Raw genomic sequence first — 14,203 nt, 5'->3', positions numbered from 1 at the left:
ACTGTACCAATACTTGTCAAACGATCTACTAGGGTTTTCAGACCACCTGTTTGGAGTTCTGATTACATTTGTTCCAACACCACAGGTATTGCCTATCCCACATCTACATATGTCAGTTTTGACAGTTTTATCTCCTCAACACAGGGCATGTATTAGCAACATTTCTACCGACAGATAACCTTCCTCCTATTCAGACACCATACATCATTCCCAATGACGTCTTGCTATGGAGGCAAAACTTAATGCTCTTGCTACAAATCATACTTGAGATCTGGTTGCTCAACTCACTCACAGAAAACCCATTGGCTGTAAATGGGTATACAAAATCAAATACAAAGCAAATGGTTCGGTGGAATGATACAAAGCCTGATTGGTTACCAAGGTTTTACTCAAAGAGAAGGTTTCGACTATTAGGAAACTTTATCCCCTGTGGCCAAATATGTTATTGTCCGGGCCTTTCTCTTTGTGGAATCTCACTGTAATTGGAAAATTCATCAAATGGATGTTCATAATGCATTTCTCCATGGGGACCTCGATGAAAAAATCTACATGGACATTCCACCGGGTCTTTGTAATTAGGGGGAGAATCTTGTATGTTGATTGCGAAAATCCCTCTATGGACTAAAACAAGCATCCCGATAATGGAATGCCAAATTTACAGAGGCTCTTACTTCTATAGGCTTCATACAGTCCAAACATGATTATGCTCTCTTCACTCGACATCAAGGTAAAACCTTCATCAATCTTATAGTTTATGTCAATGATATTCTTATCACAAGAAATGACGAGGTTGCCATCAAAACCTTAAAAGAGCAATTACAATAAGTCGTTTTACATCAAAGATCTGGGAGCACTCAAATATTTTCTAGGCATTGAAATTGCAAGATCCTCAGTAGGAGTATCTCTCAGGCAATGGAAATACGTAATGGAATTAATCTCAAATTTAGGGTTATCAGCTTGTAAGCCCAGTATTATTCCCATGGAACAAAACTTGAAGTTTACTAATCAAGATTCAGAAACTGATCCACCCCTTGAAGATAGTTCTAGTTATCAACGTTTGGTTGGTTATCTCATCTACTTGACAATGATAGGACAAGATATCCACTATGCAATCTAGATTCTCACCCAGTTTATGCATGCTTCGAAGCAATCACATATGGAAGCAACAACAAAGGTCCTCAAATACCTGAAAGGATGCCCAGGGTTAGGACTTCTCTTACCTTAAGGAGAAAGCTTGAGTCTCAAAGCATATTGTGATTCAGAACGGGGATTTTGTCCTATGACAAGAAGATCTCTCATTGGTTTGTGCATCAAATTAGGGGGATAATTAATCTCATGGAAGACAAAGAAACAAACAAGAGTCTCTCTTTCATTAGCAGAAGCAGAATACAGAGCAATGGCCAAAGCCACATGCGAAATCACATGGATCATTGGGTTGTTAAAAGATCTAGATATTCAGATAAGAAGACTTGTTGAGTTTTACTATGATAACAAAGTAGCAAATGACATTGCAGCCAATCCCGTATTTCATGAGAGAATGAAACACATAGAAATTGATTGCCACTTTGTCAAAGATAAAATATAGGAAGGGATGATCAAGACTGAACACATATGAACCATAGATCAGTCAGCTGACATCTTGACCAAACCTTTAAGTCACAAACAACATTCACATATTCTTAACCAGCTTGAGGGGGAGTGTTGATATATGAAATGAAGATTTGGCTTGCTTAATGGGATTGATTAAAATGATAGCTGGATGGATGGAATTAATTAAATCAGCTACATTTGATAGACACAATCTTATCCTTGATTGTGTAATGCTACAATTAATCTCATGATTTTGTAATTAAACTTTTTCTTACATAGCATACAATTTTTGTATAAATTGACACTTTCTGTACAAGCAATACACAAGTGAGAAATACAATTTATAAGCTAAGACTTTCTCTCCGTCTTTTCTTGGCATACTTCGACACTATTGTTACCTCTCTTGCCCTCTTCTAACCGTACGTGACAATAATAATTTTATTCAATTCTATCAAATCCACTTAAATACAATACCAAAAAAATAACTCAATACAATGCTACATACAACTGCACGGTCCGCAGCCATAAGTTTTTCACTTACCACTAAGGTCCCTTTATAATTTATTTATTCATTCACAATTGATGGCTGGCATAGCTTGGATTGGATAGATTCTAAAAGCTGCTTTTGTTGGGCATGCATGGTCACATCACTCACAAGCATCCGCTTGCTATGCTGATTAATGGTACAACCTTCGTTAGATAAAAAAAGAAAAAAACAATAGGCAAAGCCTAATTATATACTCCCTCTGTTTTTTTATATATGTCGTTTTGAGGGTGTTAATTTTTTTCAAATTAAATGACGTTGTCTTTTCTTGACCCACATCTCCATTCTCCACTTTGTCCATCATCTCCTCTCTCCACTTTTTCTATGGTCCACATCTCCTCTCTCTCTCTCTCTCTCTCTTTATCTATCTCTTCCCCTCATCTCCTCTCTTCCACATTTTCCATCGCCCACATCTTCTTTCTCTACTCTGCCTCTCATCTTCTCTCTCCACTTTTTTCTATGGCCCACATCTCCTCTCTCTTTTTTGCTATCTTTTCCCTATCTCCTCTCTTCCACATTTTCTATCACCGATGTCCCATTTCTCTCTTTCTCTATTCCGCCCCTCATCTCCTTTCTCTCTTTATCTACTAAGATTGTAGAACCTGCAAAAAGAAAGGAAGCACATTTCAATTAAAAGCATGTATGCTATGATCTCGTGTACTCTGTAACCTCTCCTTTTTTTTTAAAAAAAAAGATAAAGTTGCATTTTTGTTTAGGTTATTGAGATTCTCAAACGTGAAGTGGCTGCCCTTGCTCAATTTGGTCAGACCTTGATGTTGTGACTCTGTCATTACTCAATCTAGGAGTCCGAAAGACGGTTGAGTGGCAGGTATTTCTTCCTTGCTTTGATAGCATTTAATTGCATTGTCGCCATTATTTTGTGCTTTGTTTGTTTATGAAGTAAAATGTGTGCGACAAAGAAAAAATGTTGTGGTTGATGTTGTTGCATTATTGTGTTCTGCAAATCGAGGTTCTGTAAATACATCAGGCTGTAAACGTAGTGGAGATTATGAGTCGTAAACTTTCGAATGAAGAATTAGAACAAATGAGGATATGGGTGCCGTTATCATGTAAGTGCCTTTTTTGTGTTTTCTTAAGGTTATTTATTCTTAAAAGTGATAACGGTACATTGTTGCATGACTCATTTGACTCTTTAATTTATGAATGATTAGGTTTTGAAGATAATCATAGCATCAACAATGAGGCTAAATTAATTGACACCGAAGGCAGTACAAGCATTGCAAATCAATCTGGAATGGTGGATATCAATAGTGGAGGTTTTATTTGATTTTTTCTTTGGTTGATGTCAATACACTTTTTTTTTTGCTTTCATCAATTCAGTTAATTAGTTACAATATTTTCTCTAATATAGTACATGTTGCAAAAAATAATGTAGAAGGTGCATCAAGACCGATTGTCAAAATTGAAATTTCTGGAGTTTGGAATAACCAGGAAAAATCAGCAGTGGGCATTGTAATGCATGATACACGCTGTGGAAATTTGGCTTTACTGAAACAGTATGTGTCAGCTTCTAATACACTACATGCCAAATATCTTGCCTTGTATCATGGACTGTGTGTTGCCCGTGAAAATTGTGTTAAAGAAGTCCAATGTTTGTCCTACTCTCAAGAACTAATTGACAGCCTTAATAGGAATGATGAACAAAAATGTGTATTGGGTGATTTGCTTGATTCCTTTACATATGTCGAAGTCTATAAAGTGTCTGTTAGTGTGGATATGTTCGCTGATGTTATGGCTCGCATGGCTGCCAGGAGATGATCGAGCCTTGTACTCCTTGGTGAGAGTGATTGTTGGGTGTTTTATGTGTTTTAGTTTTTCTCAGTCGGTTGCTACTTTTTATTTGGGTTTTGGCTCAATTTTTGTGACTTTTGCCTATGTTTTGTTTTAGCCTATGCTACGGGGCCTTTGGTGTTGAGAAGGGCATGTGGCTGCCCCAAGTTGCAGGTCATGGATTTGATTACAAAACCTTCTTTGTTGGAGTTTCCATTCTTGCCAGGAGGTGCTGCTTGTTTTCTCCTATCCTTGGGTCTGTGCTTTGCAGGAGTTTTGCTATGGTGAGTCTTGGTTTTTCTAGTAGTTGGGGATTGAAGCTTTTTTTGGATTTCCTTGAGGGTGGTTGGAGTTTTTAGACTTTTTGGCTGTGTACCTTTATTTATATATTGTGCAGTTTGCTTTGTGCCTAGATGGCCTGCTTTTTTAACTGCTGACCTTTTTTGTCTAGTATTTCTTAGACTAACTACATGTTTTGTTAGGACTTTAATCCTTTTTTTTTTTTTTTTCTTGGGCTTGTTCAAGGACCGTGACTTTGTAGGGTCCTTTGGTTTGGACTTATTCTTATATATTACCATAATAAAAGCTTATATTACAAAATAGAACAAGTTCTTTTCTTGTACGTTGGAATAGAATTTCTTGACAGCAAAGCAAAAAAAAAAAAAAAAAAAAAAAAATCCAAAAGGAAACACAAACTACTCCTAAAAGACAATATCTTATTAGAACCCATATGAACATCATAGACAGAACAAAAATAGTCTACAATACTAGATAGGTCAATTGTAACACTTATTGATATTGTGCAATTGCTTCTCCAATTAACGCGGGGTCAACATCTAACTGCCTAGGAAGGCAATTTTGTCTCTCCAACCTATGTTTTTTCATGTGCGGAACCTTATATTTGTTCGAACCTCTGGCTTTCAAAATTGAAATCATACATGACTGTAAAGTTAAAAATGTATGATTCAATTTTGTTGGCGAGTATTCATCAAATGACTTCTAAACAGCCTCTATGAGCGCATCTACAAAGTTGGGCGCCTGTTGGTATTATAGTCCCTATATCGCATTAAAAAACCAAGGTCTAGAACATTCATATCTAGAGAATTCGGAGGTTGACAAATCAAACGTATGTCGAAGCCATCCTTAGTAGTATTACTTTGAAAATACTCATCATCCAAACCAATATGAGGTTTCACATTGTCTTGTTGGATAAATATTGGATTCCTGCATCAATTCTTGGCCACTTATCTCAGATAGCCAGCAACAGTTTCTCAACTATGTAAGATTGATAAATTTCTTTATTGATAGAATTGATTGTTTTAGTCTCCATGGTTCCGGCAGAACGATTTTTACTACTCCTCCTTGCAGGTTCTTTATTTATGAAAGGAAATACCCCGATTTTTTCAGAAAATAATTCATTCCCTGATTCATCAAACCTTGGGCGTGTCACTGCAACCATAAACATGACTTTAGTAATAAGTCTTACTCTTACATGTGCGTAAAGGCTTGTCTTCGTCAAGAAGGAGGTAATACTTCTCTGACTGCTTTGTCTTGTAGAACCACTTCTCATCAACATGAATAATATTTTCCATGGTTACAAACCTCAAACAATTGGGGTTGTTGCCATGTTCAATCATCGATAAACAAAAGCGTATTCTAGCTTTCATGTTTTCCACATTTAATAAAGGTTTTATAGAATTTGAATGACGACGTATGGAGCCCTCTTTTAACCGCCTAAACAACGTTGTCACTGACAAATTTGTGGTAGCAGATAAAGACCTCAATGTCGTCCTTCTTCGTAATGGAATATTTTGAAATTGATTGACGTCAATTTGATGACGCTTGCGCCCGCAATTGAGTGCCTTTTTGCTAAACACATTAGTGTTATCCAATACTTCATTTTCTTTTCCTTGTTGCCAAATGCGTTGGACTATACGCATACTAATTGAAAATAATTGAGCCACCTCAGATGTAGTGTTTTTCTTCAATTGTCCATTAACACTTCGCTTCAATAGAGATTCAAAAATTGCTTGCCTTTGCTCATTTGTGAGGTTTTTTTCTGGCTCACATGTGTATTAACTTTCTCGGTTATGTCATCAACTTCATTTGTAGCTTCTAATGTTGGAAGAACATTCAAATCAATTTCCCCAGGCACACCTCTACTATTACATTGTTCGGCCATGGTCTATGACGAACAAAATCACAGAGATGAAAGTCAGCAAAAAGAGATAGTCATGGTGAGGGATGAACAGAATAAAAGAAATGGGAATGAGTGATTAACAGAGTAAAAGAAAAGTAAGTGACGAAGACGAACAGAATAAAAAAAATGGAAGTAGGTTAATAATAGGTGAGAGAAAATGACAATATATATATATATTAAATTATTTCAATATTTCACTTATGTGTGCAGTGGGAAACACAAAGTTTTTCCCACATGCAAAATCAAGAGAAAAGTTAAATTGGGGAGAGATAAAATTGTTTCATTAAAAGCTGTGTAAAAACTTAAAACGACACTTATATTGAAACAGAGGGAGTATTATATATGCATAAATATTATACATATGATATTTTTATTATTGGACAAAAGATTAGTAAGCAAAAGTTTATTTTTAATTTAAAATTAGTTAATCATATTTTACTACATAATACTGTACAAAAATATTACATGTATAGTATTACTCATTACATATACCCCCATTCCCACGGTTTAACCTAAATACAAACTCATACCTTCATTTTGAAAAACCGTGTGTTCCACTCACTTAATTTTAGAAAAAAGAGAAAAGTTCTTATTAAGTTAAAAACAACAAAAGTATTCAAAATATAAGTTAAGAAAAACATGTTAATAAGAGTAGACATTAGAACTCTTATTCAGCTGATAGTTCTAGAGTCTTGAGGAATTAATTAAGGTGTCCGTAAGTTAACCCGAACACCCCGGGTCAAAAAAAAAAAAAAAACACACACACACACACAAACATAGCCCTTGTAGCTAAATGAGTTACAAATAAAATATATTTCTTAAACGAATAAAATATAATCTATTGTTTATCTTATAACAAGGTGAATAATTACAATTTAAGAGTTGACCGAGACCAACTGAGAACCAATAAGAGTAGCTCATTCAGTTGAGGTGAGCGCGTACAAATAAAAACACAACGGTGCAATACAATTGGCTGGGGACAGTACACGACCTGCGGGTGAGACACACACAATCACTTTCTCCGAACCACAAATATAAAGCGCAATAACTCTTTCATTCAATCATATGCCTCTTGATTTACAGTTGTTTGCGAATTAGGGTTTCCGATCGTTCAATAGGGCAGCCATGGGAGGAGGCAACGGCCAAAAAGCCAAGATGGCACGTGAGAAGAACTTGGAGAAACAAAAAGCCTCCGGCAAAGGTCAATTTTTTTTCTCTCTTACGCGCAATTTTTTGTTTTAAATTTTTTTAATATAATACAGGCTCTGTTCAAGGTAGTTTCTGTCCTGTTGAATTTTCCCAGGAAGTCAATTGGATTCGAACAAGAAAGCGATGACGATCCAGGTAATTTCTTTGTGCTGTTGTCTTTAAATTTCTTAATTGATTTGCTTTAATATATGCACTTCAGTTGTTTTTCTTAACTTTTTAATCATTTAGTTATTTATTGTCATCTTTGTGGTTGTTTTGTTGGTCCTATTTGATGGGGGTTTATAATGTATGTTGTTTTTGTTGACTGGAAGATTATGTTAGACTCAATTTAGATGATAGTGAGTATTGTTATTTAACGTGCAATGAACACAATTTCTTTGAACAGTGGAATCATGGTTGATTGGTAATAGCCTAGCCTTCCTCGCTCAACACGTGGGGTTGGGTTTGCCAAGTACTCTTTTCTAATTTTTTTTGGCTGCGCATAGCTTTATGGTGTCTGTTACTCTGTTAATACCAGTTTTCAATGTTAGAGACATATATTTGAAGATTTTGATTTCACCGTAAGTTATTTGTGGTAGCAATTTCTTTTTTCCACTAGAAGAAATTGGGATTTCATTAGGGATTGTTTTTCTTGTATAAGAAAAGTTCTCTTTGCTGATAATCTGCTTGAGATTTATTTTGTAGAGAATCTCGTTTCATTCAAGCATATTGTGCAGTTTTGTTAACATGTTATAATTAGCTGTGGTAATATTCCTTTGTGCATTACATATGACTATAAGGTATCAGTGGTGCTAGCTTTCCCCATTCTGTTTTTTAACAGGCTTGATCTATATTTTGTATTTGGGTTCACTCTTTCTAGTATAGTTATACCGTATGATACTGTTTTATTTATGTTGAATATAACCCTAGGACATTCTGTCTTGCTGCTTTCTGATAATTTGATTATCTTGATTAATTGCAAATGCAGTGCAAGGTGTGCATGCAGACATTCATGTGCACAACTTCAGAGGTGAAGTGCAGAGAACATGCTGAAGCAAAGCACCCTAAAAGTGATGTTAATGTTTGCTTCCCTCATCTTAAGAAGTGATGGAGTTGGAAAATACCATGGGAACATCATCTCCCTTTATGTATAGCATTTCATCCCAGAATATTTTCAGATCAGTACTCAACGCAGTTACTAGTTAGTCGAATGTGTTTGTGTATGTGAGAGAGGGGCCGGTTGATCACCATCTCCTTTTGTGGAACTTGGTGTGTAATGATAATTGCATAATTTGTCTGTTGTTTTCTATGTTTTCCGACTTACCTTAAAGGTAAGGGTGGTGTAAGAATTATAAGAGACTATATTAGTGTGATCGTCCAGCCGAATTTGCAAAATTGGCTCTGAACTTTGTCACCATGGTTTTCATTAATGTTCTAAGTAAGATTAAATTGTGTCAAGTAGGGGTGTTCAAAAGCGGTACCGAACCGGATTTTCGGTTCGGGGAAATTCTCGAACTGAAACCGAACCGGTTTTCCGGTTAACCGAAAAATTGGTTAACCGTTTTAAAAAAAGTGGTTAACCGATTTTGAACCGATTTTCCCCTTTTGTTTTATAAAACATTTTTTTTTTAAAATTTTGTCCTAAATTTAATTGTAAATATAGACAATACATTGGGAACTAAGAAAAAAAATTTGGGTTGGGATTTTAGATTGAGTGAATTAGAGATTTATTTTAGTTTAGGTTATTATTTATTTATTTAATATATATATATTTGAAAAACCGGTTTTCAGTTAACTGTTTCTAATTTCTTTCGAACCGGTAACCGAACCGAAAATTCGGTTTTTTGAATTTTTCGAACCGTAATTGAACCGTTTTTTCAGTTAACCGGTTTTTCGGTTCGGTTAGCGGTTCGATTTGGTTTTTGTATTTTTTTGAACACCCTTAGTGTCAAGTAGTTAAAAGGACAATGGATAGAATTGTGAATGCATTATACATTCCATGGTTTGTAATCACTACGTGCACCGGCCCTCTGGTCTTTGAAGGAGCATAGTGAATAATGTCTTTTCGCTACATTTTTTCCAGCATATGTTAAAAGCTTTTGCAACATTTTGAGAGCCCGCCTGTTGAATTTCCGGCATGCAGTGACCTGTTTTTCAAAATACAATTTTTTTGGTTAAAAACTCATGAAACATTACGTTCAGTTTGTTTCTAGAACAGATTTGTTTAAGCTGTCTCTTTCGGGTATGTCTATTTGATATCCTAAATTACTAAAACATTTTCTAAAATTTAATAACTTATTTTAAAATGGCAAAACCAAATGCTCAGACTTTTACAATGATCTGTCGTTTGCTATTATTTTATTTAGCTTTAATTTGTTAATTTAGTTCCCACTCGAGAAGATAGTAAAAATGCAACCAAAAAGAAAGTAGGGAAACACAAAGGGTAAAAATAGTTTTGAGATCTGTCTTACAAACTAACTCGATCAAACATTAAACAGCTATCCACAACCCTTAATCGGACAATAATGATACGAGCAGCCAAGACTGTTTTCTAAAGTGTGTGATTGTAAGCACATTACATTTCTCAAATGCCCAGCAACACCATCAGAAAGGTTACTGCATCCGTGTTCTGCTACTTTCTGCAGCCCTAACTTGTGCAAAATAAGGATGGCCCTGCATTTGAAGCAACAAATTAGTACACCCGTGAATCATAGTACCAAAAGTGCCAACAAAAGTTTGCAGAAAAAAAAATTAACAATAAAATAAAAGATGAAAATACATTATTTCTGTTGTACTTGTTACGTTGCTGCAGGGAGGGAGAGTGAGAGAGAGGGAGTGGGCAAAGAATGAAAAATATCAAATTCATGTCAATTAGAACACAGATTAAATCTTATACAAAGCAAAGGTTAGTTAAATTCTACAGAAACTCTGGACCCTCAGCCTGAGGAGCACTTTGAATTTGGACGGTCAAAATTAAACAAATTGATCTATCATATAGGAAATTAATGCTTTTAACAGCCAACCATGTACTATTTACCAAAGACAAGTAGAAAACAAGAACATGAAATAACAAATCAGACACAAGCTTTGTGAAAATTGGCATCTAGTGGATGATAATAGAGACAGAAAGTAAATAAGGAAGTCGTTTAGTGGCACATAATACCACGAACTTTTCAACCTACAATTAGTCACTAAATGTTTTTTGAAGGGACAGAGTGACAATTGGTCTAGAGGAAATCGACAAAAAAAATGGAAAGAAAAGATAGGCAACATACAAACTCAATATTCATGCAAGAAAACAGAGGCAAGTAACAAATAGCTAATATAAATTACCATTGCTTCTCTGGCAGTTAGTCTATCCTGGTGATCATAACGAAGGAGCTTGTCAAGAAAATCAATAGCCTGCATGTCAAATACCTTTAAGAATGAGTATCAATTATTGGGCTAAACTAAAAATGATTTGGCAGGTTTTTTTCACAAGCAAAAGACAACTGACCTCTGGAGAAACCAGATGCTGATTATCAGCATTAATAAATTTGGACCAAGGCTTGCGACTGTGCCTGCATAATATTAAATCAACACATCAATTAAATTGAGGATATGTAAGTTTCATCTATTGATCTATTTAGATAAGGTAATTAAATCCTATTTGAGACTTCCATCCTTCCACAGGGCACACAAGATGTTCCCACAGAAGATCAATGTTAAGGTAATTACATTTTTGTGGTATAATGAAAGATTAAATCAAAGCAAGGAAGAAACTCATGTTCAGTATACCTCCCAACAAGTGCATCAAGTTGAGGTTCAAGCTCTAAATGATATTTGTTCAGGTATGCATTTAATTCATCAGTTCCCAGCACCTGAAATGCATCAAAAACATCATACAGCAGCCCTATGGCATCAAATTTGCTCATCAAGATTTCATTTCACAAACAAATGATGCCTGGTAATGCCTGCAGTGAAATGTATATAGAATATATGTATGCCTATAGTGCCAATATCATACATGAATTATATTGAAACATGCAGGCAGTGCAGCACCAGTCAATTTTAAGAGGACCAAAATCATCAAATGGATCATGTACTGGTACCAAAAAATATTAGGACACAATATTCAAACCAGTATTCATTGGACTGTTAACACAGCAAACTGTGTATATTAAAGTTTTAGGCCACAATATATCATATCTTTGGCTTCAGCTGGCTTGATTCCCATCCTTAAAAATTAGTAACTTCCCACTTCACCAAGGGAAATTCTTGAGCATTGGGCTCTCAAAATAACAACACTTAACACTCTGCCTGGTTGTGTAAACCATACCATGCAGAATAAAAAGAATATACCTCCGCCAATAGGCCGTAATTTTGGACCTAATGTGTCATTATACTAATCCAAAATTTCTGGGAATGTCCTCGAAGACAGCTGAATTTGAAGAAGTAAATCTCACTTACAGCATTAGAACCTGTCAAGATTTACAAGTTTGTTCGTTTTAAAGCAATCATACTATAGCAGACATCCTGCTTAGTGACTACTGCATGCTATATTGATAGAACCTTTCAACAGGGTGATTACAACCTGGTTATTGTAGTTTACATGTCTTATTCTCATAGTTTAAACAGAAATTTATGTTCCAAATATGCATTTACGTATGACAGTATAAGCCAATCTGAACACTACAACAAATTTCTAATAGATAATTAATGCAAATGCAAAACAATCAGCCATTTAATAGACTATAGCAAGAGAATCATAAAAGAGTGATCTGGGTATTAGCCCAAAAGATTGACTTGCAGTCAAGGAGAATTGAGTTGATAGAAAAATAAATAGTGAAATTGGAGGAGATAAAAATTCTTATGGCATATGCATATGCAATAGGGCAGCATAAGTGTATAAACACCCAAATTCATATAATTAACAAATTTTTTTTAAATATTAATGAAATTTTTTTACTGATATAGTTACATGCCAAAAAGAAACTAGAAGAGGAATTGAAGCCAAATAAAGTACCGAAAATAAATTCCAGCTCACTGAACAATCCTAGAAGATATGTTATGATACACAACAATATAAAAAAATAATGAATATATTTCACCAGCATCTCAACAAATTAACCATCATATTCCATGAATTGCAAAATGAATTCACTGTATGCTAGTGGCATTACCTTAGCAATTTTGACAAGCTGATCATGGTTGTCATGACCATAAAAGAATGGTTCCTTTCGGAATATCTACAAAAAGAATAACCATAATGAGAAAATAAAGCATGATTCATGTTTCTCTTCTAAGAACATTTAATAAATAAAAGAGAACAAAGGAAAAAGACCACTGAAAACCAAATCCATAGAGTAGATAGCACTTCAAGTGAAAATTTTACATTATTACAAGTAGAATCTAGCAAGAGCAACCCTTACCATTCCAGCAAACATGCAACCAAGGCTCCACATATCCAAAGAATAGTCATAGTCCTGCAAATCCACAAGAAGTTCGGGTCCCTTAAAGTATCTGCGCAATGAGAAAAGAAATTTCAGTCCCTTGAAAAAGATGAATCAGCAGTATGAATTATAAACATTTAAAGGGGCCTTCACAATGTGAAAATCATAAATGGAAATTCCACAACTTAGCCCAAAAACCACCCACAAGCACACTTACTGCATACCCAATATTAATCAAAAGAAAAATAGAAGCAATGGTACATGACAGCATTATCCAATACTTCACCCAAGGTTTAAAATTAGAAATTTGAATTTTTGCCACAAATGCTCAAAAGATAACTTGTTAAATGCATGCAAGTGGAATGACAGGTGTTAGGGTGGATGGCCTAGGTGTACAACAAGGCTCTACCAGAAACTTCAGCCAGTGCTGTTCAGAGTTCATTCTTTGAGATTGATATGATTAGAAATTTTAATAAATAGATTACTATTTAGTTTAGCTGCTCAACAGAGAAAATCCTAGTTCATTTTCAGGAAAGTTATGTCTCCAAGAATTGTAAATCCCAAGAGNTAACCGTTTGTTTAAATTGATATTACTCTTGCTTTTTAATCTTGCTTTCATTATTTCGTTTTTAATATTTAGTAAACTTTGTTTTTAGTCAAGTGTTAATCTCTCCCACAAATCCAAACAATTTCGGTTTCTCCAACTTGAAAACAATTAGGAAAATCAGTGATTAGCAACCAATCCTCATGGGAACGATACTCACTCATCACTTTATTACTTTGTGCAACTAGTACACTTGCTATTTTTGCATGTTGTAGTAACAACGCATCAAGTTTTTGGCGCCATTGCCGGGGATTGATTTTTGTGTTAACATTGAGTTTTTCTTGTGTTAGCTAGATTGGAGTTTATTTTATTTTATTTTTTTTGTTCTAATTGTTTGTTAGTTTAATTTTTGTTGTTCTTTTCTGTTGATTTGTGATCTCAATTTTTTTTTTTCTCTCTTTCTATGTAGTTTATGTGAAGAGCAAGACATCAGCCAGTGGTTCCTGTTGATCCAAAGATTGAAAGAACCGCTAGAAGGCTTAACGAGAGAAGAGTACGAGAAGCTACAGTTGAACCAGAGGCCATAGTTGTTGAAATGGCAGAAAATAGAACATTAAGGGAATTCTCAGTTCCCACAACTGATGGCAGTGGTTTGAGCATTACTAGACCAGCAATACAAGCCAACACTTTCGAAATAAAGCCGACAATCATCTATATGATCCAGCAGTCGGTACAGTTTAAGGGAGACTTGAAGGAAGATCCAAATCAGTACATTGCAAACTTTGTAGAGATTTGCAACACCTTCAAGTCAAACGGAGTGTCAGATGATGCCATCAGATTAAGACTATTCTCGTTTTCATTGAGGGATAAAGCTAAGGGATGGTTAATGGCACTACCATCAAGACCAATCACAA

General features: G+C 35.1%; 3 protein-coding genes across 3 annotated transcripts; 1 reads left to right on the top strand and 2 right to left on the bottom strand.

Annotated features, from left to right (window-relative positions):
* Window positions 1-5,174: 5,174 nt before the first annotated feature.
* Window positions 5,175-6,107, bottom strand: LOC116136410. Its single transcript, XM_031422128.1, has 3 exons — window positions 5,960-6,107; window positions 5,418-5,855; window positions 5,175-5,374 (listed from the first exon to the last, which is right to left on the bottom strand). The coding sequence occupies exons 1-3, from the start codon at window positions 6,105-6,107 to the stop codon at window positions 5,175-5,177; spliced, it is 786 nt and encodes a 261-aa protein (XP_031277988.1).
* Window positions 6,108-7,170: 1,063 nt separating this feature from the next.
* On the top strand, window positions 7,171-8,437 carry LOC116136384 (uncharacterized protein At2g23090-like). The gene is made up of 3 exons (XM_031422101.1): window positions 7,171-7,326; window positions 7,429-7,469; window positions 8,302-8,437. The coding sequence occupies exons 1-3, from the start codon at window positions 7,251-7,253 to the stop codon at window positions 8,419-8,421; spliced, it is 237 nt and encodes a 78-aa protein (XP_031277961.1). The 5' UTR covers window positions 7,171-7,250; the 3' UTR covers window positions 8,422-8,437.
* Window positions 8,438-9,740: 1,303 nt separating this feature from the next.
* On the bottom strand, window positions 9,741-13,016 carry LOC116136409 (casein kinase II subunit alpha-2-like). The gene is made up of 7 exons (XM_031422127.1): window positions 12,963-13,016; window positions 12,725-12,844; window positions 12,476-12,541; window positions 11,091-11,173; window positions 10,810-10,873; window positions 10,647-10,715; window positions 9,741-9,986 (listed from the first exon to the last, which is right to left on the bottom strand). Exons 1-7 carry the CDS (start codon window positions 13,014-13,016, stop codon window positions 9,927-9,929), a joined length of 516 nt encoding a protein of 171 aa, XP_031277987.1. The 3' UTR covers window positions 9,741-9,926.
* Between the last annotated feature and the right edge of the window lie 1,187 nt (window positions 13,017-14,203).

The sequence above is a fragment of the Pistacia vera genome, unplaced genomic scaffold (assembly GCF_008641045.1).
Source record: "Pistacia vera cultivar Batoury unplaced genomic scaffold, PisVer_v2 Contig312, whole genome shotgun sequence".
In the NCBI taxonomy this organism is placed as follows: Eukaryota; Viridiplantae; Streptophyta; class Magnoliopsida; order Sapindales; family Anacardiaceae; genus Pistacia; species Pistacia vera.
The sequence above is the reverse complement of the archived record's forward strand: the minus strand, read 5'-3'. Positions and strand labels throughout refer to the sequence as shown.

Excerpts from the sequence above, each read along its gene's own strand:
- LOC116136410 (XM_031422128.1), bottom strand. The coding sequence starts at position 6,107 with ATGGCCGAACAATGTAATAGTAGAGGTGTGCCTGGGGAAATTGATTTG. Across the intron at positions 5,856-5,959 it reads AACCTCACAAATGAGCAAAG|TCCAACGCATTTGGCAACAA; the intron begins GCAAGCAATTTT and ends GTATGCGTATAG. Across the intron at positions 5,375-5,417 it reads AGACAAGCCTTTACGCACAT|TGACACGCCCAAGGTTTGAT; the intron begins GTAAGAGTAAGA and ends TTATGGTTGCAG.
- LOC116136384 (XM_031422101.1), top strand. The coding sequence starts at position 7,251 with ATGGGAGGAGGCAACGGCCAAAAAGCCAAGATGGCACGTGAGAAGAAC. Across the intron at positions 7,327-7,428 it reads ACAAAAAGCCTCCGGCAAAG|GAAGTCAATTGGATTCGAAC; the intron begins GTCAATTTTTTT and ends GAATTTTCCCAG. Across the intron at positions 7,470-8,301 it reads AGAAAGCGATGACGATCCAG|TGCAAGGTGTGCATGCAGAC; the intron begins GTAATTTCTTTG and ends TTGCAAATGCAG.
- LOC116136409 (XM_031422127.1), bottom strand. The coding sequence starts at position 13,016 with ATGCTGTCATGTACCATTGCTTCTATTTTTCTTTTGATTAATATTGGG. Across the intron at positions 12,845-12,962 it reads TGATTAATATTGGGTATGCA|GGACTGAAATTTCTTTTCTC; the intron begins GTAAGTGTGCTT and ends ATCTTTTTCAAG. Across the intron at positions 10,874-11,090 it reads CTTGATGCACTTGTTGGGAG|GCACAGTCGCAAGCCTTGGT; the intron begins GTATACTGAACA and ends AATATTATGCAG.